Source organism: Carcharodon carcharias, chromosome 31, assembly GCF_017639515.1.
Source record: "Carcharodon carcharias isolate sCarCar2 chromosome 31, sCarCar2.pri, whole genome shotgun sequence".
Lineage (NCBI taxonomy): Eukaryota > Metazoa > Chordata > Chondrichthyes > Lamniformes > Lamnidae > Carcharodon > Carcharodon carcharias.
Window position 1 is genome coordinate 16,305,624 of NC_054497.1, and position 27,361 is coordinate 16,332,984.

At 47.1% G+C, this 27,361-nt stretch overlaps 3 protein-coding genes and 1 non-coding gene across 6 annotated transcripts in view; 2 read left to right on the forward strand and 2 right to left on the reverse strand.

Annotated features, from left to right (window-relative positions):
• Positions 1-1,212: 1,212 nt before the first annotated feature.
• On the forward strand, positions 1,213-8,555 carry rps11 (ribosomal protein S11). Its single transcript, XM_041178081.1, has 5 exons — positions 1,213-1,329; positions 5,511-5,642; positions 6,443-6,518; positions 7,352-7,481; positions 8,385-8,555. Exons 1-5 carry the CDS (start codon positions 1,315-1,317, stop codon positions 8,506-8,508), a joined length of 477 nt encoding a protein of 158 aa, XP_041034015.1. The 5' UTR covers positions 1,213-1,314; the 3' UTR covers positions 8,509-8,555.
• Positions 6,279-6,363, forward strand: LOC121271860. The gene has a single exon (XR_005941778.1). It is a non-coding gene; the product is annotated as a small nucleolar RNA SNORD35 (small nucleolar RNA).
• A 1,019-nt stretch (positions 8,556-9,574) lies between the features above and the next one.
• Positions 9,575-14,065, reverse strand: LOC121271592 (trans-1,2-dihydrobenzene-1,2-diol dehydrogenase-like). The gene is made up of 7 exons (XM_041177626.1): positions 13,976-14,065; positions 12,485-12,596; positions 11,848-12,011; positions 11,051-11,303; positions 10,688-10,812; positions 10,061-10,211; positions 9,575-9,684 (listed from the first exon to the last, which is right to left on the reverse strand). Exons 1-7 carry the CDS (start codon positions 14,063-14,065, stop codon positions 9,575-9,577), a joined length of 1,005 nt encoding a protein of 334 aa, XP_041033560.1.
• Positions 14,066-19,958: 5,893 nt separating this feature from the next.
• The window catches only part of LOC121271549 (pleckstrin homology domain-containing family A member 4-like), a 75,409-nt gene continuing 68,006 nt past the window's right edge, over positions 19,959-27,361 (reverse strand). For 2 of the 3 annotated variants that reach the window (XM_041177545.1, XM_041177546.1), the window contains exons 22-23: positions 26,592-26,722; positions 19,959-21,039 (exon numbers count right to left, since the gene is read on the reverse strand). In XM_041177545.1, coding sequence (XP_041033479.1) covers positions 20,312-21,039; positions 26,592-26,722 — 859 coding nt within the window. In that variant the 3' untranslated portion in view covers positions 19,959-20,311. The remainder of the gene's footprint in view (positions 21,040-26,591; positions 26,723-27,361) is intronic. The other variant, XM_041177547.1, reaches the window with a different exon arrangement.

The window sequence follows — 27,361 nt, forward strand, 5'->3', positions numbered from 1 at the left end:
CTTTACTCTGTATCTAACTCCGTGCTGTACCTGTCCTGAGACTGTTTGATGGACAGTGTAGAGGGAGCTTTACTCTGTATCTAACACTGTGCTGTACCTGTCCTGAGAGTGTTTGATGGGGACAGTGTAGAGGGAGCTTTACTCTGTATCTAACCCCGTGCTGTACCTGTCCTGACAGTGTTTGATGTGACACTGTAGAGGGAGCTTTACTCTGTATCTAACCCCGTGCTGTACCTGTCCTGGGAGTGTTTGATGGGGACAGTGTAGAGGGAGCTTTACTCTGTATCTAACCCCGTGCTGTACCTGTCCTGGGAGTGTTTGATGGGGACAGTGTAGAGGGAGCTTTACTCTGTATCTAACTCCATGCTGTACCTGTCCTGAGAGTGTTTGATGGGGACAGTGTAAAGGGAGCTTTACTCTGTATCTAACCCCGTGCTGTACCTGTCCTGACAGTGTTTGATGGGGACAGTGTAGAGGGAGCTTTACTCTGTATCTAACCCCGTGCTGTACCTGTCCTGGGAGTGTTTGATGGGGACAGTGTAGAGGGAGCTTTACTCTGTATCTAACTCCATGCTGTACCTGTCCTGAGAGTGTTTGATGGGGACAGTGTAAAGGGAGCTTTACTCTGTATCTAACTCCATGCTGTACCTGCCCTGGGAGTGTTTGATGTGGACAGTGTAGAGGGAGATTTACTCTGTATCTAACTCCATGCTGTACCTGTCCTGAGAGTGTTTGATGGGGACAGTGTAGAGGGAGCCTTACTCTGTATCTAACTCCGTGCTGTACCTGTCCTGAGAGTGTTTGATGGACAGTGTAGAGGGAGCTTTACTCTGTATCTAACACTGTGCTGTACCTGTCCTGAGAGTGTTTGATGGGGACAGTGTAGAGGGAGCTTTACTATGTATCTAACCCCGTGCTGTACCTGTCCTGACAGTGTTTGATGGGGACAGTGTAGAGGGAGCTTTACTCTGTATCTAACCCCGTGCTGTACCTGTCCTGGGAGTGTTTGATGGGGACAGTGTAGAGGGAGCTTTACTCTGTATCTAACCCCGTGCTGCCAGTGTTTGATGGGACACTGCTCCCCTCTGTATTGGGTGGTCTTTACCATTTAGTCCGTATTTTGTAACCCAAGAAGCTCCGACAAGTCCCAGAGCTGCCAACATGGCGGCGCCCGATTAGCCTCGCTATCGACCAGCCTCCCTTCCGCCGTGGCGTCATATCCTGCGGTGAGATGACGCCACTTCCTGCCGTGCGAGGTTGCTTAAGAGACCCCGTGGCCGAGACTCGTTCTCTTCCCCGGATCCACTCTGCGAAATGGCGGACATTCAGGTGAGAGATAACCGGGCGTAAAGGGAGAGAAATAACCCGGGGTAGAGGGAGAGAGAAATAAACCCGGGGTAGAGGGAGAGAGAAATAAACCCGGGGTAGAGGGAGAGAGAAATAAACCCGGGTAGAGGGAGAGAGAAATAAACCCGGGGGAGAGGGAGAGAGAAATAAACCCGGGGGAGAGGGAGAGAGAAATAAACCAGAGGTAGAGGGAGAGAGAAATAAACCCGGGGGAGAGGGAGAGAGAAATAAACCAGAGGTAGAGGGAGAGAGAATAAACCCGGGGTAGAGGGAGAAATAAACCCGAGGTAGAGGGAGAGAGAAATAAACCCGGGGTAGAGGGAGAGAGAAATAAACCCGGGTAGAGGGAGAGAGAAATAAACCCGGGGGAGAGGGAGAGAGAAATAAACCAGAGGTAGAGGGAGAGAGAATAAACCCGGGGTAGAGGGAGAGAGAAATAAACCCGGGGTAGAGGGAGAGAGAAATAAACCCGGGGTAGAGGGAGAGAGAAATAAACCCGGGGTAGAGGGAGAGAGAAATAAACCCGGGGTAGAGGGAGAGAGAAATAAACCCGGGGTAGAGGGAGAGAGAAATAAACCAGAGGTAGAGGGAGAAATAAACCCGGGGTAGAGGGAGAGAGAAATAAACCCGGGGTAGAGGGAGAGAGAGAGAGAAATAAACCAGAGGTAGAGGGAGAAATAAACCCGAGGGAGAGAGAGAAATAAACCCGAGGTAGAGGGAGAGGGAGAAATAAACCCGAGGTAGAGGGAGAGGGAGAAATAAACCCGGGGTAGAGGGAGAAATAAACCTGGGGTAGAGGGAGAGAGAAATAAACCAGAGGTAGAGGGAGAGAGAAATAAACCCGAGGTAGAGGGAGAAATAAACCCGAGGGAGAGAGAGAAATAAACCCGAGGGAGAGAGAGAAATAAACCCGAGGGAGAGGGAGAAATAAACCCGAGGGAGAGGGAGAAATAAACCCGAGGGAGAGGGAGAAATAAACCCGGGGTAGAGGGAGAGAGAAATAAACCCGGGGTAGAGGGAGAGGGAGAAATAAACCCGGGGTAGAGGGAGAGGGAGAAATAACGTGTGATAGAGGGAGAAATAACGCGGGATAGAAAGAGGGGAGAAATAACACGGGATAGAGAGAGGGGGAGAAATAACGCGGGATAGAGAGAGGGGGAGAAATAACGCGGGATAGAGAGGGGGAGAAATAACGCGGGATAGAGAGGGGGGAGAAATAACGCGGGATAGAGAGGGGGGGAGAAATAACGCGGGATAGAGAGGGGGGGAGAAATAACGCGGGATAGAGAAGGGGAGAAATAACGCGGGATAGAGAGGGGGAGAAATAACACGGGATAGAGAGGGGGAGAAATAACTCGGGGTAGAGAGAGAGGGAGAAATAAACCCGGGATAAAGAGAGCAATAACGCAGGATAGAGATCGAAATAATGCAGGATAAAGAGAGAGCAATAACGCGGGATAAAGAGAGATGGAGAAATAACGCAGGGTGGAGGGAGAAATGACAGGATAGAGATTGAAATAACGGGTTAGAGGGAGGGAGCAATAACGCGGGATAAAGAGCAATAACGCGGAATAGAGATGGAAATAACGCGGGGTAGAGATGGAAATAACGCGGGGTAGAGATGGAAATAACGCGGGGTAGAGATGGAAATAATGCGGGGTGGAGCTGGAAATAACGCGGGGTGGAGATGGAAATAACGCGGGGTGGAGATGGAAATAACGCGGGGTAGAGATGGAAATAACGCGGGGTAGAGATGGAAATAACGCGGGGTAGAGATGGAAATAACGCGGGGTAGAGATGGAAATAACGCGGGGTAGAGATGGAAATAACGCGGGGTAGAGATGGAAATAACGCGGGATAGAGATGGAAATAACACTGGCTAGAGATGGGGAGCAATAACACTGGCTAGAGATGGGGAGCAATAACACTGGCTAGAGATGGGGAGAAATAACACTGGCTAGAGATGGGGAGCAATAACACTGGCTAGAGAGAGGGAAAAATAACAGGACAGAGAACGAAATAACACGGGTTTGAGAGGGAGAAAAAATGCGGGATAAAGAGAGCAATACGTGGGATAGAAAGAGGGGGAGAAATAACACGGGATAGAGAGAGGGGGAGAAATAACGCGGGATAGAGAGGGGGGGAGAAATAACACGGGATAGAGAGAGGGGGAGAAGTAACACGGGATAGAGAGAGGGGTAAAAGTAACACGGGATAGAGAGAGGGGGAGAAATAACATGGGATAGAGAGAGGGGGGGAAATAACGCGGGGTAGAGAGAGGGGGAAAAATAACGCGGGATAGAGAGGGAGAAATAAACCCGGGATAAAGAGAGCAATAACGCGGGATAAAGAGAGATGGAGAAATAACGCAGGGTGGAGGGAGAAATAACACAGGATAGAGATCGAAATAACGGGTTAGAGGGAGGGAGCAATAACGCTGGATAAAGAGCAATAACGCGGAATAGAGATGGAAATAACGCGGGGTAGAGATGGAAATAACGTGGGGTAGAGATGGAAATAACGCGGGGTAGAGATGGAAATAACGCGGGGTAGAGATGGAAATAACGCGGGGTAGAGATGGAAATAACGCGGGGTAGAGATGGAAATAACGCGGGGTAGAGATGGAAATAACGCGGGGTAGAGATGGAAATAACGCGGGGTAGAGATGGAAATAACGCGGGGTAGAGATGGAAGTAACGCGGGATAGAGATGGAAGTAACGCGGGATAGAGATGGAAGTAACGCGGGATAGAGATGGAAGTAACGCGGGATAGAGATGGAAGTAACGCGGGATAGAGATGGAAGTAACGCGGGATAGAGATGGAAGTAACGCGGGATAGAGATGGAAGTAACGCGGGATAGAGATGGAAGTAACGCGGGATAGAGATGGAAGTAACGCGGGATAGAGATGGAAGTAACGCGGGATAGAGATGGAAGTAACGCGGGATAGAGATGGAAGTAACGCGGGATAGAGATGGAAGTAACGCGGGATAGAGATGGAAGTAACGCGGGATAGAGATGGAAGTAACGCGGGATAGAGATGGGGAGCAATAACACTGGCTAGAGATGGGGAGCAATAACACTGGCTAGAGATGGGGAGCAATAACACTGGCTAGAGATGGGGAGCAATAACACTGGCTAGAGATGGGGAGCAATAACACTGGCTAGAGATGGGGAGCAATAACACTGGCTAGAGATGGGGAGCAATAACACTGGCTAGAGATGGGGAGCAATAACACTGGCTAGAGATGGGGAGCAATAACACTGGCTAGAGATGGGGAGCAATAACACTGGCTAGAGATGGGGAGCAATAACACTGGCTAGAGATGGGGAGCAATAACACTGGCTAGAGATGGGGAGCAATAACACTGGCTAGAGATGGGGAGCAATAACACTGGCTAGAGAGGGAAAAATAACAGGACAGAGAACGAAATAACACGGGTTTGAGAGGGAGAAATAATGCGGGATAAAGAGAGCAATAACGTGGGATAGAGATAGAAATAACACGAAATAGAGAGCAATAACAGGCTAGAGAGAGATGGAGAAATAACGCAGAAAAGAGGGAGAAATAACGTGGGAGAGAGCAATAATGTGGAATAGAGAGCAATAACGGTCTAGAGAGAGGTAGAAATAAATTGGGATAGAGAGAGCAATGACGCTGAATAGAGCGAGAGAAATAACACGGGATAGAGAGAGAGCAATAATTCAGGATAGACAGAAATAACACACAGGAAATGGAGTTTCTGAAGGTTGTGACCCTCCCTCCTGTGTTCAGAGTTCTGTTTTCAGGAAGTGCTTCAATTCTGATCAGTTTGCCCAGGTTATGGTGCCGCGCTGCTCCCTCTCAACCCATCCCCCTTTTGTCAGTTCATGTCAAACGATTAACTCAGTGCAGTGTGTAATGACTGTAAAACATGCACAGAATGCAAATACAAGAGTTATGCCTACAATCAATGCAACTGAAGCCAGTGACCACTGCCTACGTACGAGTAGGGTTGTTTTAGATTGCGTTTTACACTCTGCTTAATGCTTAGTTTAAACACCTGGTGTAGAGCTTCTGTACAGCTGAGTGAGTTCAAGCCACTCCAGGTTCTGCTATGACTCTCTTCTGGCAACTATGTTTCATACAGGCTTTTCCTGAAACCTATCTTTTCTCCATTGTAGACTGAGCGAGCTTACCAAAAGCAGCCCACCGTCTTCCAGAACAAGAAGCGGGCGCTTGTGGCTGAAGGCAGCAAAGAAAAGCTCCCCCGCTACTATCGTAATGTAGGCCTGGGTTTCAAGACTCCACGAGAGGTGAGGCTCCACCACGCAGGTGCTGTGTGGTGAAAGACAGGCTGGGAGGAGAGGGGCGAGGCACAGCAAAGAATCTTGATGAGTCCATGCCTCTTTACTGACCAGTTAAGTATGACCTGACAAATTGGAACCTGCCCTGGCATCAAAGGACAGTGGGTGATGGTGAACATCCTTGGAGTGTGTTCTTCTGAGTTTGTCCCTATTTATTGCTAGTGCAGCCTTTGGTAAATCTTTAACTGAGTTTTAATGTGATTGAGTAGTTTACCATTCTTACCCTGCTTCAGCACCACCCTGAGGAAGGGGACAGTTGGTAAGTGATGTTCTCCCCCCCCACTCATCCACCATCCTGCTCCGTTTGTTACTGGAGTAGATGCTTTGCAAAATTTGTCCTGGAATTACTGAATCTGGTGATTGCAGCCCAACCACTGTGATTCTGCAGAATGACCCTGGTGCAGGAATGTGAGCAGCAGACTTACTGATGATTCTTGTCACTATGTCAGAAGGCTGGATGCTGGAATTGGACAGTGTGGCCTTTAACTACCTAAACAGCTCTATAAATTACTGGAATGTTTGTTCTGCTCTGGCCTGGCATCTTGTGGCAAGTTGACAGTGTTTACAGATGGCGAGCTCCAGGGCTGCAAATGATGTTCATTCTCACGATGGTCTTCCAAGTCTTCAAGACACTGACGACACTGCCTAATGGCTTTACTGATGCAGCTCTGACAGGGCCATGACTCCAGCCATCTCTCCTTAATTCTAGATCTCAATTTACATATTGTGTGGCTTCTTCTGTCTCCTAGGCCATCGATGGGACCTACATTGACAAGAAGTGTCCATTCACCGGGAACGTGTCGATCCGGGGGCGGATCCTGACAGGTAGGGCTAACCCTGGTCAATCTGTTTGTTTTGTGACACATAAATGAACAAATATGAACAGACCACTGTATATATCCTGAGGTGCTGCATTGTGTTGGGTGTCCTTTGTATATTGGCAATAGGTGGGTTCGGCTCTTGACCTCTGTCCCCTCAGTATGGTTGTTGCCCTGGTTGGGTGAAGGCCATTAGCAGTGAGGTTAGAGCAATTCACAGCAGTTTGTAATCAGAGCTGCTCTATGGGCTGAGTACTTAGCTTTCTTGCTGACCCTGTGTTGGCTGCTTTCAGCACAAATGCTCCATTTGCCCCACACTTGTGTTTTGGGTGAAAATGCTGGTCACCATTTCTGCTTGTGGTTGTTAGTCTTGTGGAATGAGGATTGGATTTGGCTTTACATATTTCACTGTCTAGGAGAACAAGTATCAACACCACTCAGTTTAATAAATGTAATTGCAAAGGAGTAATTATCATGTGTTCACATACCCACGGCCCCCATCTTCATAAACTTCGAATGGCCCTGCCATGGTAGTTGTAAATGTAACTGGGCAGGTGGGGATCTGCAGCTTAACCACAGTCAGTGGAAGCTCAGCTCTTTCCCTTGAGAGGAGGCAGACTCGGGCTTGTGCTGCAGTCGTGTAGGACAGAAAGCAGTTCCTTCTGATGTTTCCTAGAATCCTACCTTTTGATTTGATTCACCTGAACACTATCCTCTCCTACCCACCTGCCTCACATTGTGTTCTGTGTTGAAATTTGTCTTAACTGCGTTTTATGAAGTATTGGGTGTGAACATGTGGCTATATGAATAGACTGCACATTATGATCTACTTTCTGACAGGTGTTGTGACTAAGATGAAGATGCAGCGGACCATTGTAATTCGCAGAGACTACTTGCACTACATCAGGAAGTACAATCGCTTTGAGAAGCGACATAAGAACATGTCTGTCCACCTATCACCCTGCTTCAGGTACCCCTGCATCACTCTTTCCATGCCATTGGCATGTCTTGTGTGTGTTTAGTTTGGGCTCTGTGCACAGTCCCTATACTTTGGGGAGGAAGGGGGTTGGTGCTGCTGTCAATGATGCTGAAACTCATGATGGTCTACAGACCTCAAGAGAGAGGAAAAGGGACTGAAAGCACCCCGTGCCATTCTGGGAGCAAAGCGCCTGCTACATGCTCCGTGTGTGTCTCTGCACAAGTGGAACTGTTTTTGTGTCTCCCTTCCCTTTGAAGGCACTCCTACTTGTTATGATTAGGTTCAAGGACTGTTGCAGTATTCTTGTCATGAACTCTACTGGCCGTTCTATATGCTGAATCCCAGTCAGGCTGTATCAGGAAACTTTGTTATCACATGTGGGTGTATGGAGAAGGCAGGAATTTGCTGTCCTGTCTGAATTTGGTTAATTCAGGGATAGGAACTGGGATTTGCTGGTCTTCACTCATACCAGCACAGTCCATATTCATTTAAACCTTTGACATTGCTTCTCCTTTCCTCTTACCACTCTCACTAAGAATGCAAAGGGAATAGGGCATCTGTACTTATTATTGGTTAATACTGCTGGCTTTAGAGGTTCAGGGACAGGTGTCTGATCGCACCTTGAAAGCAGCAGGACCATTCCCATTCTGCCTGTTGACCTCTGATCATTCCCTAGTCTGTAATGGGAGGGCTCAGAGGTAGAGGGCCGGCAGGCGGTAATGATTTGACATTATCAGGCAGGACTATTGGGTAAGGGAGTGATGGAATGACCAGTGGCCCCTGCTGTTGTGGGGATATGATTGGTCCCTGCTGTGACAACCTGTGTTTAGTGGGCTTATTATAGAACAAGGCCAATTAGCACAATGTACTGACAGACTTATTTTCTTGTTTCAGGGATGTACAGAATGGGGACAGTGTGACTGTGGGGGAGTGTCGGCCTCTCAGTAAGACTGTACGTTTCAATGTCCTCAAGGTCACTAAAGCCGCAGGAGCCAAGAAACAGTTCCAGAAATTTTGAATATGTTTGTAAAGTAAATCAGCTACAATAAAGCTTTTGCGAACAGATACTGTGTTGCCTGAATGCGAGATGTTTGCGTCTTCCATTGGTGCTAGTGCTGATGTGGAAATCTGTATCCTGTTATGCTGATGTTTGAGTTAATCAGCACAGTATGTGGGTATTTGCACCACATTTTATTTGGTAATGAATTCAATAATTTGATTTGATTTCTATGTGTGGTCCAGTTAAACATCTGAAGCAGACATGCATATCCTGGGGGCAGTCATTTACACACCCCAGAAGCAACAAACAAAACCCTGCACTATAGGACTTGGGCTAATTGGTTTGAGTATAGCAATGTTAATAGTTTTAAGGTAATTTCTTCTGATTGTTGCTGGGGTAACTGTCAGTTTATCTGCGTTCTGGTTTTGAGCTCATAATTCCAGTGGGGAGAATGATGACCATTCAGCTGTTTGGAAGAGATGTTAAACCAGGGGCCGCATTGAGCTGAATGACTGGCAGGTATGCTTTCTGAGAACTTGCTGTGCCAAATAGCTGCTGACTTTGTCTAGATAGCAATCGGTTGGAGTCTCCCAATGCACCCAGCATCTTCCTTGGTGCAGCACAGGGAATTGGTTTGCAGTGTTTCCCTGAGATAGCAACATTAACACTCAAGCGATTGATAAGTTCTGTCCAGTATTGGAAACCTGTGACCTTGTTTGTGGCTCTTCATATCTGAGACTGGATAGATGGGGTAGAACATTTGCTGCTGCCTGGTTTTCAATAGGAATCTTATCGGTGAGGGAAGGCTTATAGCCTTTGTGTTCCTCTCTTCCCCATTTCAATCTTACAAGGCTTTGGGCAGTGACAATTACAGTTCTGTCCCAGCTCAGAGTAACTGACACTGTGGCATACAGGGCTCAGTGATTCAATTTAATGTAGGTGTATTTCACCAGTTGGCTTGCAGGAGTCTGTGTAGCAATGGCAGACGAGGGCCAAGCAGTGCTGTCATTTCACTATCATCAGTGGTGGGAGAATCTGGCAGCGTTTTCCTATGATTCCGAGAATATCTGAAGCCCCTCTTGCCTCAGGCTGTGTCTTGGTCGTATACCACCCCCACCTGCCTTCGCGCCTCATCCAAAATGCTCATTATCAGCTCACTCTCGGCCCATGGCAGCTTGGGGCATTCCTTCAGCCCTGTAATTAAAATGCAACAGGTTAAAAAAACATTAGACTCTTTCCTGAGACCCAGGGGCAGCTGACTCCAGCTAAAACCTCCAAAACACAATTCCAGTGTGCGGTATCTTAATTTTCCAATCAGGTGGGACACAGGTCAGTAACTGTGCCATGTAGGCAAGATTCACCCCCTGATCTGGTAGGTCAGAGCTGTGACAATAAAGGCCCATTTCACCTTGTTCCACAACCCTGTCTCCCTCAAAACTCTGTCTTTGGTAAGTATTAGGTGAACCCCTCCCTCCCCTCCACCCTGGCTGGAAAGCATTAATAAGGAGGTAGGGTTATTGTGGCCTGCTGGCCTATCTAGTGGGGCCATGTATTACAGGAGGGCAGTTACCTTTCTGAAGACACTGCCGCACTTCCTCAGCTTCGTACCGAAGGCCTGTACTGTTCATGAAGTTGAGGGGTTGAGATGGAGCTGGCAGTGGGAACTCCTGGGCTTTCCCGTTTACCACCAGACTTGTGGGGCACCACATACAACCTGGAATCTTGGGAAAGCACGTGTCACAATAGAAAACAATCAAAACATTCTGCAGATTGGAACATGTATTTCAGCACCCACCACCCCTCCCACACTCCACCCTCCACCCTCAGCATTGGTCTGGGAATCAATATCCAGTAACTCCACAAACTGCCAGTGGCTAACCACAGAGTGAAGAGAGGCATCTCACCTGTGCTATATAACCTGCAATACTCTATGGGATCACATGAAGAATGTGGAATTACTGGAGTATGGGTGCCTATGCAACTGCTCAATGGGACTGAGCACCACTGGATGTGAGGTTCATTGGTGGGGAAAAGAAATACTGGTATTCGCTGGGAGTCCTTGTCCTGGAGAGGAGGATATAAAGCAGGAACTGTAGCTCCACATTGTTGGGTAATTATACCACAGGTTCCATCAGTAAAAGCACACCACATGGTCTACACACACACACACACACTCATGTGACTAAGTGAAGATTACCATGATTGTCCCTTTTGTCCCACTGATGGTTGCTTGATTAGCAAGCTGTAGTGCCATGGTTACAGTTACCAGGGCCATACGTTTTCTGGAGTACTTCAGTACAATGGTCACTGCTTCATCAACACCTGTGGAGATGTAATGGAGAAATGAGAAAGGACCTGGTCAGGAACCCTTCCGTCAGCTGGAAGCACAGAGTGGAGATGGACGGTATCGCTCACTCAGTACCACATCAGCAATCAACATGAACAGTATAGCTCAGTGGGTGCAAAACAAAGACTCAGCATTTTGGAATGAAGAGGCTAAAGAGATTTTTAGGCTTTAGGTGGGTATTACTTGTCTCCAGATGGTTAATTTCACACTTGCCTTTCTCTGTCAGGAATCCTGTGGCTTGAACAGACTCGGGCTTCTCACCACTGAACACCATACAGACGAACTGTAGACAGTAACAGCCAATGTCGAGCAGCACTCCTCCACCCAACTCCTTCTCCACCAGGCGTGGAGTTTCCAGCATGCATGTCCCAAACTCAGCTTTAACCATTTTGATCTCCCCCACGTCGTTTTGGTTCAGTAGACCACGGATGGCATTAGAGACGGGGAAAAAACGGGTCCATAAACCCTGTCAACACAAAACTCAAAGTCAGGCAACAGAGAGAGGCTCACTCCTAAAGCCTGACATTCTCAGAATCGGCTCAGATGAGAAATTTCTTCACTCAAAAGGGTTCTGAATCTTTGGAATTTCCTACCCCTGAAAATAGTGGAAGCTCCATCATTGAATATATTTAAGGCTGCGATAGAATTTTTTTGTCTCAGGAAAACCAAGGGATGTGAGCACCTGTCCTGGGAGTGTTTTATGGGGACAGTGTGAAGGGAGCTTTACTCTATCTAACCCCATGCTGTACCTGTCCTGGGAGTGTTTGATGGAGGCAGTGTAGAGGGAGCTTTACTCTGTATCTAACCCTGTGCTGTGCCTGTCCTGGGAGTGTTTGAAGGGGACAGTGTAGCTGGAGTTTTACTCTGTATCTGACTCCGTGTACCTGAGCTCAAAGTGTCTGACACTGGCACTGGCCAAATTCGGAAATTATATTTTTCCAGCTCTCCCTCGGTTTGTGTTCTCTTCAGTTACAAGTTTGAAAAACATTTGTTAAAGGGAATGAACTCACCTCCATGAGGAACAGGTCGCTGTCTCTTGCTGCACTGACCAGTTGTTGGACCTCCCGCAGATTCATGGCCATGGGCTTCTCACAGAGAACGTTCCTCCCAGCCCTTAGCATGAGCAGAGCCACCCTCAGGTGCTCAGGATTAATGATTCCCACGTAGACAATGTCTGCCAAACGAGGAATATATTGTTACTGTCACACACTATACACACTATTAGTCACAGTTATTGTCACACTCTATAACTGATTACTATCAGATTGTTACAGTCATATGGTTATTGTCACAATCTATTGCTATAACACAGTTACTGTCACAGTATTACTTATTACTATCAGTCTGTTACTATCACAGACTTACTGTCACACTGTTACTGTCACAGGCTAATACTGGTTACTGACACAATGTTAGTGTCACACACTGTCTTCCCCAGCTCCACATTGTGACATCCATTTGTCTCAGGTTTCAGATTTTTCTGGGATCTTCCTGTGCTGGGCACAGGTGGACACATGCAGACAGGCACAGGCAGACACATGCAGACAGGCACAGGCAGACAAACAAACAAATAAACACACACATGGGTAGAGACAGACATGTATCTCAACCCTGTGCCCCCTGAACCTGTGCGATGGGAATGCTCACCTACACTGGGATCCGTTGCCAGCTCCTCATATGAACCGTACGATTTGGGGATTTGATGTCGTTTTGCGAAGTCGCGGGCTCGCGATGAGTCCCGAGAGGCCACAGCAACTGCCTGAGAAAAGAGACAAGAACTCAACCTCCACCCCCTCCATAGGAGCTGCCAGCCCGACATCCATCCTGAGTCTTGAAAGTGAGTGGTGGTGGCACTTTGGCCATGAGGGGCATCACAGTGGAATGTGACTGGCTCTCTCAGTGCCGTCAGGACGGGAGTGGGGTGAAGTGGGGTCATCGGCTCACTGCCTTTGCCTGGAACCGGGCACATCCTCCAGCCTCCCAGAGACTGCCTTCTGATCCTGCCTATTCAGGCTCAGCGGAGCCCTGGAAAATGGGGCAGGTCTGGGCTGGTGAATTATCCATCCCAGTTCTAAACCCTTGCACAAAATCTGTCCTCTGGTCAGGGTTAATCTCTCGCCAAGACTGTGGCAGCAACAACAGTGAGAGTGGCTCCTGTCACTTAATATCCACATTCACCTCAGCAAGAAATATCCCGAGCCCAAAACAGTCCCACTGCAGGAAAACTGGAACTCTTCTCCTGCCTCCCTCCTTCATCACTCCCCATGCCACCCTTTTTTTTATTCATTCACGGCATGTGGGTGTCGCTGGCTGGGCCAGCATTTATTGCCCATCCCTAATTACCCTCGAGAAGGTGGTGGTGAGCTGCCTTCTTGAACCGCTGCAGTCCATGTGGTGTAGATACACCCACAGCGCTATTAGGGAGGGAGTTCCAGGATTTTGACCCAGCGACAGTGAAGGAATGGTGATATATTTCCAAGTCAGTTTGGTGAGTGACTTGGAGGGGAACTTCCAGGGGTTGGTGTTGCCATCTATCTGCTGCCCTTGTCCATCTATCCCTCCCTCCTTCATCACTCCCTCTGCCTCCCTCCATCACTCCATCTCTAGCTCTCTCCATCCATCCCTCCCTCCTTCCTCACTCACCCCTGTCTCCCTCCATCCCTCTCTTACCATCTCATTCCATCCCTCCCTCCTTCATCCTTAGTCCCCCTATCTCCCCCGCCCTCTCCTTTCTCACTCCCCCTGCCCCTCTCCATCCCTCCCCACCTCTCTCCATTCCCCCCTCCATCTCATTCCATCCCTCCCTCCTTCCTCACTCTCCCTGCCTCCTTACATCCCTCCCTCCTCTCACCCTTTTTCCTCTCCCTCTTTGCTTGTTTGTCCCTCATTTTCTGTCTATCGACATCTTTCTGTCCTTCTCTCACTACTCCTCCTTCAGTTCCCCTATCCCTCGCACACTCTCTCCTATCCTCTCTTTTTCTCCATCCCTCTGTCCTCTCTCTCTCCCCCTCCCCCACACTCTCTGCATCCTAATCTCTCTTCCCATCCCTCCCCCTCTCTCTCTCTATCTTTCTGCACCCCCCCCACCCCCACCCCCCCACCGCACCCCACCCCCTGCCCCCCCCCCCCTCACTGTACCTGATGGTCCTCAGCAGGAAGGGTTTCTAGAGCCACCATGAAATCGTGGCAGATTCTGCCGGCACCACAGATTCCCCACTTTGTGGCCATTGAAGCTGCTTTAGAATGATTGTCCCTGAATCGAGTGCAGTTCTCAGTCCTTTATAGAGCAAGGAGAGACTGAGTGTACTGTCAGCAGAAATAACTAACGACACTTGTGTTTTGCAAATCCAAATTAATGAATCATCAGGACTTAAACCCTGGATATTCCGCCTGGGATCAGTTTCTGTTGCAGACTCTTCAAATTCTGAAATGCGCAGCTGCCATTCACGCACCAACATCTGGAAATCCTGCAAACATTAACCAGTTGCTGCAACCTTTCAGCATTCTTGCCTTATATCCTTTCTATGCTTTCTGTGTCCCAGTTTTCAATTTACAAAATTCCTTTATTTTGCTGAATGTTCCAGCCCAGAAACAAACCATTCACTTCATTCATGGTGGAGCAGAACTTGCTGTGAGTTAAGCAGCAGGGTTTTAAATGACCTCAAAGCTTAGAGGTTAAAATGTGGTAGACCAATCAGGGGAGTGTTAGAATAGAAAATAAAAGCAGAAAATGGTGGAAAAACACAGCAGGTCTGGCAGTACCTGTGGAGAAAGAAAGAGAGTTAAGGCTTCAAGTCCATACATGACTTCTTCAGAACATCTGAAGAGTCATGCAGACTGGAAAGGTTAACTCTGTTTCTTTCTCCATAGATGCTGCCAGACTTGCTGCGTTTTCCCACCATTTTCTGTTTTTATTTCAGCTTTCCAGCTTGTGCAGTATTTTGCTTTTACCTGAATGTTGGAATAGTCCAGTCTAGAGGTAACAAGGCATGAATGATTGGCTTCAGGAGCAGAAAAGCTGAGACAGAATCAAAAGGCGATGATATGGAGGTGGAAGTAAGCAGCCCTAGTGATGGTGCGAATATGAGGTTGGAAGCTCAAATTGGGATCAAATGTGAATGGACTGACTTAATCCCACACTATTGTCAGAAGAGGAATGGAGTTGGTAGCCAGGCAACCGAGTTTGGAGTGGGAACCAAAAACAATGGCTTCAGTCTTCCCAATATTTAGTTGGAGGAGATTGCTGCTCATTCAATATTGAAAGTCAGAAAGCAGTCTGATAATTTAACCATGTTGGAGGAGTTTAATGTCCTTTATGGAAAGGAAATCTGCCATCCTCACTGGGTCTGGCCTGTAAGTGACTCCAGACCCACAACAATGGCCCAAATCTTCCAGTCTCCAAATCGTCAGAGACCGGACATATGACTGAGATGCGTATCAGGACCCTGTGGACCTCCATGGGAATTGTCCGGGAAGTTTCAACTTCCAATAGGCAATTCCCTTGCTCTCCAGGACTCTGCACAAAATCTCCGACTCTGAGTTAGAGTCACAGACTTTGGACAGTTCTGACGCATTTACTGGAATAGTTACCCAGGAAATGTTAGCCAGATTAAAGCCTAGTCAACCATCTAGATAACTACACAACTGACCACCCCCATTACTCCCCCGACCTACCCCGGCTACCCCAACCTGACCCAGCCCAACTACCCTCCTGACCCGATCACCCCCACCCCGTTCACCTGACTACCCCCAGATCCAATTACCACCTCACCCACCCTTGCTGCTTAACCACTTACTCACCTGACCCACTGTACCCACCCCCCCCCCCCACCTATTCACTGACATTCAAGCTGGATAGTTAAACCTACCATAGGGCAGCTGGTGCCATAAAGAGGGGGCATGTCCTGTCCTACCCTCCCAACTTTACTGCGCTTCGATGGAGCTCTCTGAGGGACATTGAGCTCCGCATTTCAGGAAAATCTGGGCTCGGAAGGCCCCAGAAGAAATGTGGAGCAGTGTAGAGTTGGTGGGATTATTGAGTGGAGCATCAATCCAATGATGATTGCCGCTCGTCAGAAGATCTGGGCCATTGTGGTTGACTCTTAATTGCCCTTTGAAATGCCAACAGACACTCCACATCACTAGATATTTGATCATTAGTTTCTCCTTCTAATATTCAATCCCAAATATTTGTGCAGCTTTCATTTAACCGAGTTAATTCATTCACCTTTAACTGCTTCACAAAGTCTGTTCCACAAACCTGTTAATCTGTGGGGGAACAATTCATGATCTTGAGACTTTGTTTGAAGTTCAATGGTATTGTGCCCATGCTTGCTGATTTTGACCTGTTTATATTTGGAGAAAAGGTAGTGGGAGGTCTCAAAACAAACCTGTAAATTGTAGAAGGTAAATTCGTCTCAGGCACAAAGAAGATATAGGAACTGATTTTAGTCCAGGATTGGTTCAGCATTACTCGGATGGGTGGCTATACAAATGTAGGTCTTTCTTAAGTGGTGTAAAATGTTAATGAGAACTTTTTGTCTGACGGGTATATTTTATTGAAAACACTCATTAAAATGTTCAGAATGATTCTAAAATCTATTGGCTCCTGTGTTGGTCAACCAGTGACTGTTGTGGTATGAATGCCTGTCATTTTCCTGTGGTGTATGTTGGTGGGTAGAATGCAACACCTTGTGGGTAGCAGGAATGCTAGGTTGCTTGATACTAATTTGTTTTAAAAAAAAGACAGCTTTCAGACTAATATTGAGGTCCAGTTCTTTGAGCACTGAGACACAGTTGGCACTTTGCCCAAATGGTCATTCTTCATGTTTGAGCCTCGATGGTTGCTATCTGTACTGTTTGACCAAGACAATTACCGTTGAACCTAATCAATGAATCATGGAATAATACAGCACAAAAGAAGGCCAGTCAGCCCATTACCCCTGTGAAAGCTGGTTGAAAGTGCTAACCAATAATTAGTCCCTCTACGCTGCTTTTCCCCCCAAAGCTCTGCACATTTTTCCACTTTAAGTATTTACCAATTCCCTTACAGATGTTCACAGGTGCTTTCCAGCAGAGATCATTGAATTGTAGTGTGAAAGCTGATAGGGAGTTCTGGTAAATACTTTCCCCTCAACCAAGATCACCAAAGAATAGCTTAACTAGTCAATACCTCATTGCTATTTGTGGGATCCTATTGTGTGTAAAAAAGGAAAGAAGCACCATACTTCAGGGTTATTGTATGTGAACCTCTTTCTGTCAAGAGCAACTCAAAGGGACTGGAGCAACGATAAAGGCTGGGTTTCTTTGTCAGATTTTGGTGTTCAGTTCCATTTACAAGGCCTGATATTTAAGCAGTCATGGCAGCCTATTGTGGGACTTGAATAACATCCATACTTGTGCTGATAAGTGACAGGCAACATTCCAGTTAAGTGTTGACCATTTTGAACAGGAGAAAGTCCAGCCATTTCCCCTTAGCCTGGAACAAAAGCCTAAGGACAGCAGCAGTACCTGAATCACGCCAACAACTACCTATTTAGAAACTGGGGATAGGCAAAAACTAGAGCAGTTTCAAAGCCTCTCTCATCCCAAGAAAAAAGTTAATAAACACAAGACTCAGTAAAAGTAAGTGACTCTCAATAAGTTTAGATTGGTTCAGTGGTGGTAAACAATTTGATAATTTCACTTTTATAAGGATTTAATTGCATTCAGAAAGGTTCTAATTTCCATCAGCTCAAACATAGAAAGCATAAAATGCATTTTCAGCAATGGCAGGGGACACTTTTAGTACAATATATTATCATATGATGAGCTTTCAAATCACATATCAATGCACTTTTCTCGTATCAAGTTCTCAATCTTGCTGTTCTCAATATGACAAAAGATAGATCGGAGTGACTGTCTGAGCTCCTTCATCCAGAAACAGCCCAGGTTCCCATCCATCACAGTATATAGGGTTTCCCCTCCAGCACTGAAAGTGGAGTCCATTCTACATTTCTGTCATTCCCTGTGTGGAGTTTGTGAAGGGGAACAGAGGCCTGATGCATCCCAACAAGAAGAGGAGGTTCTATGGGCTGCATGACTGGATTGAACACCACAAGAAGACTGGCCACCTGCTACCTGCCTCACTCCTCCTCCAGGGAATGGGGTGCCCAAGGACAGTCAGGAAAAAAATATACAATGGCACAGCTGGTGTGTCCAAAACCAACTGCATGACAAGCAGTAGTATAAATTCTCTCATATTTACCAAGTGTGATGGGATAGTGGCATATCTCTAACCCATAACACCGAACACAAACCATAATGTTAACCTCTAATCCGAACAGAAAAATGACTGCTTTGTTAAAACGAGCCCAAGTATTTTTTAGAAGTACTGCTCTGTGGAATTACTTGACAGTTTCCCTGCAGTAACCACAACACATCTGCTGATCAATTTTGTCAAACCCCTCATTGCCATCCTGCTCAACCCCCTTAAACTAAGACTCAACTTATCCAAAACACTATTTCCAACCAGCCTGACTCTCTCACTCACCAACTGCCCTAAGAACAAAATGTTTCTGTCCACTTTCTCTGCCTGTCAATCACCTCCTCTCCCTGTCAATCACCTCATTTGCCTGTCAATCACCTCCTCTGCCTGTCAATCACTTCCCCTGTCTGTCAATAATCTCCTCCGCCTGTCAATCACCTTGTAAATTAATGTCCAATATGTTAAAGAATCTTGTCAGGTGATGCACACTAACCAATGATCTGAAGCAAAAACATTTCTACAAATACCAACTCCACCACCAGATATTTTTAAGACCCTCCTTGTGTGTGTACCATCAACAGGATGCAGCAACTCATCACGGTTCCTTTGACAGCACCTTCCAAACTCGCAACATCAATCACCTAGAAGAATAAGGGCACAGATGCATGGGAACACTGCCACCTACAAGTTCCCCACTGGCTTGGAAATAGATCACTGTTTCTTCACTATTGCTGGTTTCTCAAGGGCAAAAGGGATGGGTAATCAATGCTGGCCTTACCAGAAATGCCCATATTCCAAGAAAAATAAATCTTAAAAATTGCTGCTGCAGTTCAGCTCCATTTGGATTCTCCAACCTTAGCATCACAATCAAACCGCATGCAGGAATATTATCACACCCTTTGATTAGGCACTTTACAGCCTTCCAGACTCAACATTATGTTTACCAACTTCAAACCATAACCATGGCTCCCGCTATCCTGGACAGCAGCTGCTGGTAAATTTCTATTCAACAATTTACACCTCCTCTAGACACACCTTTTGTTTCTTTACTTGTTCCATTACTACCTCCTTTTTTTCTACCACCATTTTTCTACCACCCTTTGTCCTTTAATCTCTCTACCCTCCACCCTATCAATGACCTTCCCTTTTGTTCTTCCCTCCCCGTCCCTGCCTCAGTATTTGCTTAAAATGTTTACTGTTTCCAGTACTGAAGAAAGATTATTGACTTGAAATGTTAACTCTGTTTTTAATCTAGCTCATTCCCTGCTTCTTGTTAATTACTAATGATATATGTTATATGTATATATATATATATACTGATTACCTCTTAAATTTCAGTTTAGTGCAATTTATTAAGTATAGTGAAAATTAGTTCTGAATTTGGGTAGTTTTGCATGGAGGGCCCAGGGACCACAGGGGAAAGGCTGAGGGATACTGGGGTGGGGGGAGGGGAATGGCTGAGGGATACTGGGGTGGGGGGGAGGGGAAAGGCTGAGGGATACTGGGGTGGGAGGAGGGGAAGGCTGAGGGACACTGGGGTGGGGGGGAGGGGGGGAATAGGGGATGGACAGGCTACAGGCTTGTAACCACCACAAACCTAGGCAGCACAGAAGTTGACAGGTCAATGTCTACACAGTGCAGCGGGAGGAGGATGTGGCAACCCCAGTGGAGCAGTGAACCTGATAATACTTCCAATTCACCGACACTGAAGAACGGAATTTCCTGGTACCAGAAGCCAATTATGTGAATTGACAAACTGTTGTTTCGAAATTCCTCCCCCTTCTCTGTAACAGCGCTATTTTACTGTCCTATTTTACAATGAACTCCTTACCACACTTACCCCCCCCCCCCCCCCGAGACTGGATTAACCCTGTCACCAATATGTAACATTAGAAAGTGATTGTTAATGATGTTGCGATGTCTGGGTCTATGAGATCCAGGTTGAGTGGTCTCTTGTTCTTCCTACTTCGCTGACATTAAACCATCAACAGCGAGTGAGTGAAGTCGATGATTTCGGATCACGCTGACTTGTGTATCATGTCGTCAAAACGTTGCTTTGACGGAATTTGTCATTGGATTCAGGTCTAAAACGAATAATCCACCTTCGTGCTGGTGATTCGAAGAGTCTCTTGGTGTCAGGGGCAACGGTGAGCAATGATCTCATGTTCTGTTCCATTTTTAAACACAGTCTGGCGTGTTTGTTAGACCCTCCCCAGTCAGTCAGTCAGCTACTCCTGGCCCAGGCTGACATTGGTGTAACCTTCCACCATAATTAAACTAATGTTACTGAGGGCTCTTCCTGTTGAACTCAGACTGACTCCCTCTAACTCTTGTGGCAAATCCAGATTGCTGGAGCTCTTCTGCTCTCCCAATTTGCGATTGGCTGGTTCGATCTCCAGTGTTAAACTTGGATTGGTGGGGCTGTTTTCCTTTGTTGAATATTGCTTGGTTCTTTCCCCTTGGTTAATTTGGTTAATCCCTGATCTGGGATTGACTGTCCCTTCTTGGTGCCCTGACCTGGGATTGGTTGTCCCTTCTTGGTGCCCTGATCTGGGATTGGCTGTCCCTTCTTGGTGCCCTGATCTGGGATTGGCTGTCCATTTTTGGTGCTCTGATCTGGGATTGGCTGTCCCTTCTTGGTGCCCTGATCTGGGATTGGCTGTCCCTTCTTGGTGCCCTGATCTGGGATTGGCTGTCCCTTCTTGGTGCCCTGATCTGGGATTGGCTGTCCCTTCTTGGTGCCCTGATCTGGGATTTGCTGTCCCTTCTTGGTGCCCTGATCTGGGATTGGCTGATTTTTGATGGTATTCTACGTTTGTATTGGTTGCTTCTTTGTGGTGTCCTAAATTGAAGGCGACTCCATTTTTCTGCAGTTTGGGATGAGAGTCTATGTTGTTCTGGGCACTCTGACTGCCCATCTCCTCTTCCTGTTTCTGGAATTCAGCTAAAGCTTTAGCTAAAAGGAAGGTAGAATACGAAAATCAGTCATCACATTTTACATTGTTTGATTTCGGATTCAATGAACTATAAACAAACATTTGACATAAAACCTCACATCTAACATTCCACGTAAACTGACTGACCTGCCAGAACATTTCAGAGAAAATCAGTGCTAGACTGGAACCATGTGGAGCTTGGACAGGACAAGGATGACGGTTTTCCTGCTCTGAAGAACATTTGGGGTCTAACTCGAAGCTTTCACGTTTATTTTGCATTGCTGCAGTGAAAAGGCAGGGGACTGGCACTTGGTGAGTTGCAGAGAGCTGGCACAGACAGGGTGAGCTGAATGGCCTTTATCTTTCTCGTAAACGTTCTATGATTCTATCTTATTCTGGTGCCAGTCACAAATTACTAGAGCCTGAACTCAGTGCCCAGTATTTTTTTTTTATTCATCGATGGGGTGGAGGCGTCACTGGCTAGGCCGGCATTTATTGCCCATCCCTAATTGCCCCTTGAGAAAGTGGTGGTGAGCTGCCTTCTTGAACCGCTGTAGTCCATGTGGTGTAGGTACACCCACAATGCTGTTAGGGAGGGAGTTCCAGGATTTTGACCCAGCGACAGTGAAGAAACGGTGATATATTTCCAAGTCAGGATGGTGAGTGACTTGGAGGGGAACTTCCAGGTGGTGGTGTTCCCATCTATCTGTTGCCCTTGTCCTTCTAGATGGTAGTGGTTGTTGGTTTGGAAGGTGCTGTCGAAGGAGCCTTGGTGAATTCCTGCAGTGCATCTTGTAGATGGTACACACTGCTACCACTGTTCGTCGCTGGTGGGGGGAGTGAATTTTTGTGGATGGGGTGCCAATCAAGTGGGCTGCTTTGTCCTTGTTGGTGTTGAGATTCTTGAGTGTTGTTGGAGCTGCACTCATCCAGGCAAGTGTAGAGTATTCCATCACACTCCTGAATTGTGCCTTGTAGATGATGGACAGGTTTATGGGAGTCAGGAGGTGAGTTACTCGCTGCAGGATTCCTAGCCCCTGACCTGCTCTTATTTTATTTGGCTAGTCCAGTTCAATTTCTGGTCAATGGTAACTCCCAGGATGTTGATAATGGGGGATTCAGCAATAGTAGTGCCATTTAATGTCAAAGGGCGATGGTTAGATTCTAAAAACAAAAAAACTGCGGATGCTGGAAATCCAAAACAAAAACAGAATTACCTGGAAAAACTCAGCAGGTCTGGCAGCATCGGCGGAGAAGAAAAGAGTTGACGTTTCGAGTCCTCATGACCCTTCGACAGAACTTGAGTTCGAGTCCAGGAAAGAGCTGAAATATAAGCTGGTTTAAGGTGTGTGTGGGGGGCGGAGAGATAGAGAGACAGAGAGGTGGAGGGGGTTGGTGTGGTTGTAGCGACAAACAAGCAGTGATAGAAGCAGATCATCAAAAGATGTCAACAACAATAGTACAATAGAACACATAGGTGTTAAAGTTAAAGTTGGTGATATTATCTAAACGAATGTGCTAATTAAGAATGGATGGTAGGGCACTCAAGGTATAGCTCTAGTGGGTTTTTTTTTTATATATTTTATACAATGGAAATAGGTGGGGAAAGGAAAATCTTTATAATTTATTGGGAAAAAAAAAAAGAAGGGGGTAACAGAAAGGGGGTGGGGATGGGGGAGGGGACTCACGACCTAAAGTTGTTGAATTCAATATTCAGTCCGGAAGGCTGTAAAGTCCCTAGTCGGAAGATGAGGTGTTGTTCCTCCAGTTTGCGTTGGGCTTCACTGGAACAATGCAGCAAGCCAAGGACAGACATGTGGGCAAGAGAGCAGGGTGGAGTGTTAAAATGGCAAGCGACAGGGAGGTTTGGGTCATTCTTGCGGACAGACCGCAGGTGTTCTGCAAAGCGGTCGCCCAGTTTACGTTTGGTCTCTCCAATGTAGAGGAGACCACATTGGGAGCAACGAATGCAGTAGACTAAGTTGGGGGAAATGCAAGTGAAATGCTGCTTCACTTGAAAGGAGTGTTTGGGTCCTTGGACGGTGAGGAGAGAGGAAGTGAAGGGGCAGGTGTTGCATCTTTTGCGTGGGCAAGGGGTTGTGCCATAGGAGGGGGTTGAGGAGTAGGGGGTGGTGGAGGAGTGGACCAGGGTGTCCCTGAGGGAGCGATCCCTACGGAATGCCGATAAGGGGGGTGAAGGGAAGATGTGTTTGGTAGTGGCATCATGCTGGAGTTGGCGGAAATGGCGGAGGATGATCCTTTGAATGCGGAGGCTGGTGGGGTGATAAGTGAGGACAAGGGGGACCCTATCATGTTTCTGGGAGGGAGGAGAAGGAGTGAGGGCGGATGCGCGGGAGATGGGCCGGACACGGTTGAGGGCCCTGTCAACGACCGTGGGTGGAAAACCTCGGTCAGGACTTGGAAAAATTTATTAATTTTGCTTCCAATCTCCACCCCTCCATCATTTTCACGTGGTCCATCTCTGACACTTCCCTTCCCTTCCTTGACCTCTCTGTCTCAATCTCTGGTGATAGACTGTCCACCAATATCCATTACAAACCCACCGACACCCACAGCTATCTCGACTACAGCTCCTCACACCCCACTTCCTGTAAGGACTCCATCCCATTCTCTCAGTTCCTTCGCCTCCGTCGCATCTGTTCCGATGATGCTACATTCAAAAACAGTTCCTCTGACATGTCCTCCTTCTTCCTTAACCGAGGTTTTCCACCCACGGTCGTTGACAGGGCCCTCAACCGTGTCCGGCCCATCTCCCGCGCATCCGCCCTCACTCCTTCTCCTCCCTCCCAGAAACATGATAGGGTCCCCCTTGTCCTCACTTATCACCCCACCAGCCTCCGCATTCAAAGGATCATCCTCCGCCATTTCCGCCAACTCCAGCATGATGCCACTACCAAACACATCTTCCCTTCACCCCCCTTATCGGCATTCCGTAGGGATCGCTCCCTCAGGGACACCCTGGTCCACTCCTCCACCACCCCCTACTCCTCAACCCCCTCCTATGGCACAACCCCTTGCCCACGCAAAAGATGCAACACCTGCCCCTTCACTTCCTCTCTCCTCACCGTCCAAGGACCCAAACACTCCTTTCAAGTGAAGCAGCATTTCACTTGCATTTCCCCCAACTTAGTCTACTGCATTCGTTGCTCCCAATGTGGTCTCCTCTACATTGGAGAGACCAAACGTAAACTGGGCGACCGCTTTGCAGAACACCTGCGGTCTGTCCGCAAGAATGACCCAAACCTCCCTGTCGCTTGCCATTTTAACACTCCACCCTGCTCTCTTGCCCACATGTCTGTCCTTGGCTTGCTGCATTGTTCCAGTGAAGCCCAACGCAAACTGGAGGAACAACACCTCATCTTCCGACTAGGGACTTTACAGCCTTCCGGACTGAATATTGAATTCAACAACTTTAGGTCGTGAGTCCCCTCCCCCATCCCCACCCCCTTTCTGTTACCCCCTTCTTTTTTTTTTTTCCCAATAAATTATAAAGATTTTCCTTTCCCCACCTATTTCCATTGTATAAAATATATAAAAAAAAAAACCCACTAGAGCTATACCTTGAGTGCCCTACCATCCATTCTTAATTAGCACATTCGTTTAGATAATATCACCAACTTTAACTTTAACACCTATGTGTTCTATTGTACTATTGTTGTTGACATCTTTTGATGATCTGCTTCTATCACTGCTTGTTTGTCGCTACAACCACACCAACCCCCTCCACCTCTCTGTCTCTCTATCTCTCCGCCCCCCACACACACCTTAAACCAGCTTATATTTCAGCTCTTTCCTGGACTCGAACTCAAGTTCTGTCGAAGGGTCATGAGGACTCGAAACGTCAACTCTTTTCTTCTCCGCCGATGGTTAGATTCTCTCTTGTTGGAGAATGTCATTGCCCGACACGTGTGGCACGAATGTTACTTGCCACTTGTCAGCACAAGTCTAGCTGCATTTGGACATGGACTGCTTCAGTACTTGAGGAGTCACGAATGGTGCTGAACATTGTGCAATCGTCAGCGAACGTCCTCATTTCTGACCTTATGATGGAAGGTAGGTCATTGCTGAATCAGCTGAAGATGGTCGGGCTGAGGACACTACCCTGAGGAACTCCTGCAGTGATATCCTGGGACTGAGATGACTGACCTCCAACAACCACAACCATCTTCCTTTGTGTTAGGTATGACTTTAACCAATGGAGAGTTTTCCCCCTGATTCCCATTGACTCCAGTTTTTCTAGGGCTCCTTGATGCCACACTCAGTCAAATGCTGCCTTGATGTCAAGGGCAGTCACTCTCACCTCACCTCTGTAGTTTAGCTCTTTCGTCCATGTTCGAACAAAGGCTGTAATGGGGTCAGGAGCTGAGTGGCCCTGGCAGAACACAAACTGAGCGTCAGTGAGCAGGTTATTTCTAAGCAAGTGCCGTTTGATAGCACTGTTGATCACTCTTTCCATCACATTACTGATGATCGAGAGTAGACTGATGGTGTGGTAATTGTCCTGGTTGGATTTGTCCTGCTTTTTGTGTACAGAACATTCCTAGGCAATTTTCCACATAGCCAGTTAGATGCCAGTGTTGTAGCTGTACAAGAACAGCTTGGCTAGAAGCGCAGCAAGTTCTGGAGCACAAATCTTCAGTACTATTGCCGGAATATTGTCAGGGCCCATAGCCTTTGCAGCATCCAGTGTCTTCAGCCATTGTTTAGTATCACACACAGTGAATCGAATTGGCTGAAGACTGGTATCTGTGATTCTCTGGGACTGTTTGATGGAGACAGTGGAGAGGGAGCTTCACTCTGAATCTAACCCCATGCTCTATCTGCCCTGGGAGTGTTTGATGGGGACAGTGTATAGGGAGCTTTATATCTAACCCTGTGCTGTACCTTATGTTGAGATGTAGACCAGAAATATTCTGGCACCTGGTCTCACTTTCTGGTGGGTGTGCCTGTTATTTATAATTGGGCAGTTCCTTGCCAAAAGCCAGATAGAATCAATGGGGTACAGCATTAATGGATGATGATTGAGAAGAGAATTTGGGCCACTATTTCATTGATATGAACAAGAATGAGGAAAGGTTGGAATTATTGTGGAAAATGGAGCGTGATTAACCCCTGGGAGCAGTAACCACAGGCTCGCCCCTTGATCCATCTCTGAAGCTGTAGGGAGATGAAATTCAAGAATGGTGCTTTTATACATTATTTGCTTGAGCATAATCAATTATCATATCAGTATTTGCATAACAACAAATGACAATCAGGTGACTTTTGTTTTGTTTCAGCACAGGGATTGGCTGTCTGTAAATGTCCAAACTAAACCAGTTACCAGATATTCCCCTCATTCTGATTTCGAGATGTGTGCTTCAGAATTCCAATGAATTTTTATCAACAATGGAAAAACTCAAAGATTGAGTGAATGTTGTTGGGTTGTGAACTGAGCATCTTAATCACTAGTGCTCCCAGCAACAGATGGATTTTGGGGGTCAGTAGTGATGGGGTTACATACTGGTTATCAGAGCCCAGTGGATTTGGCCATGTGTTCTGTGTATTTTACCTGTCAGGACTCTGCTGCGCTGCGAAGCTTCAGTCGCGAGAGTGTATGAGAGATTAATAATCCGCTCCCTCTCTCTTTCTCCCAGGAACATGGCTCGGTCTGCAGGAGCCCAGCACCCAGCTACATCAGGACTAAAATTACAAAGAAATAGGTATTTACTTTATATCAATTCATCTCCAGAGAGAGCAGACTCGGAGGTCCAGGTCGCAAATGGAGTTGGGAGAATTGGTGCAACACAGGGAATCTAAACTGGTGTTGACTTCAACTAATGGGTACAGAAACCCATCCTGATCCCCAGTAATAACGGGTACAGAAACCCATCCTGATCCCCAGTAATAACGGGTACAGAAACCCATCCTGATCCCCAGTAACAACGGGTACAGAAACCAATCCTGATCCCTAGTAATAACAGGTACAGAAACCCACCCTGAACCCCAGTAATAACGGGTACAGGAACCCACCCTGAACCCCAGTAATAACGGGTACAGGAACCCACCCTGAACCCCAGTAATAACGGGTACAGGAACCCACCCTGAACCCCAGTAATAACGGGTACAGGAACCCACCCTGAATCCCAGTAATAACAGGTAAGAAACCCACCCTGAATCCCAGTAATAACAGGTACAGGAACTCACCCTGAACCCCAGTAATAATAGGTACAGGAACCCACCTTGAACCCCAGTAATAACGGGTACAGGAACTCACCCTGAACCCCAGTAATAATAGGTACAGGAAGCCTCCCTGAACCCCAATAACATGAACTGGTTTGG

Coding starts and splice junctions, on each gene's coding strand:
- rps11 (XM_041178081.1), top strand. Junction 6,519..7,351: donor CCGGGGGCGGATCCTGACAG/GTAGGGCTAACC, acceptor ACTTTCTGACAG/GTGTTGTGACTAAGATGAAG. Junction 7,482..8,384: donor CACCTATCACCCTGCTTCAG/GTACCCCTGCAT, acceptor TTCTTGTTTCAG/GGATGTACAGAATGGGGACA.
- LOC121271592 (XM_041177626.1), bottom strand. CDS start 14,065: ATGGCCACAAAGTGGGGAATCTGTGGTGCCGGCAGAATCTGCCACGAT. Junction 12,012..12,484: donor GGCAACGGATCCCAGTGTAG/GTGAGCATTCCC, acceptor CTCGTTTGGCAG/ACATTGTCTACGTGGGAATC. Junction 11,304..11,847: donor GCGACCTGTTCCTCATGGAG/GTGAGTTCATTC, acceptor TTGTGTTGACAG/GGTTTATGGACCCGTTTTTT.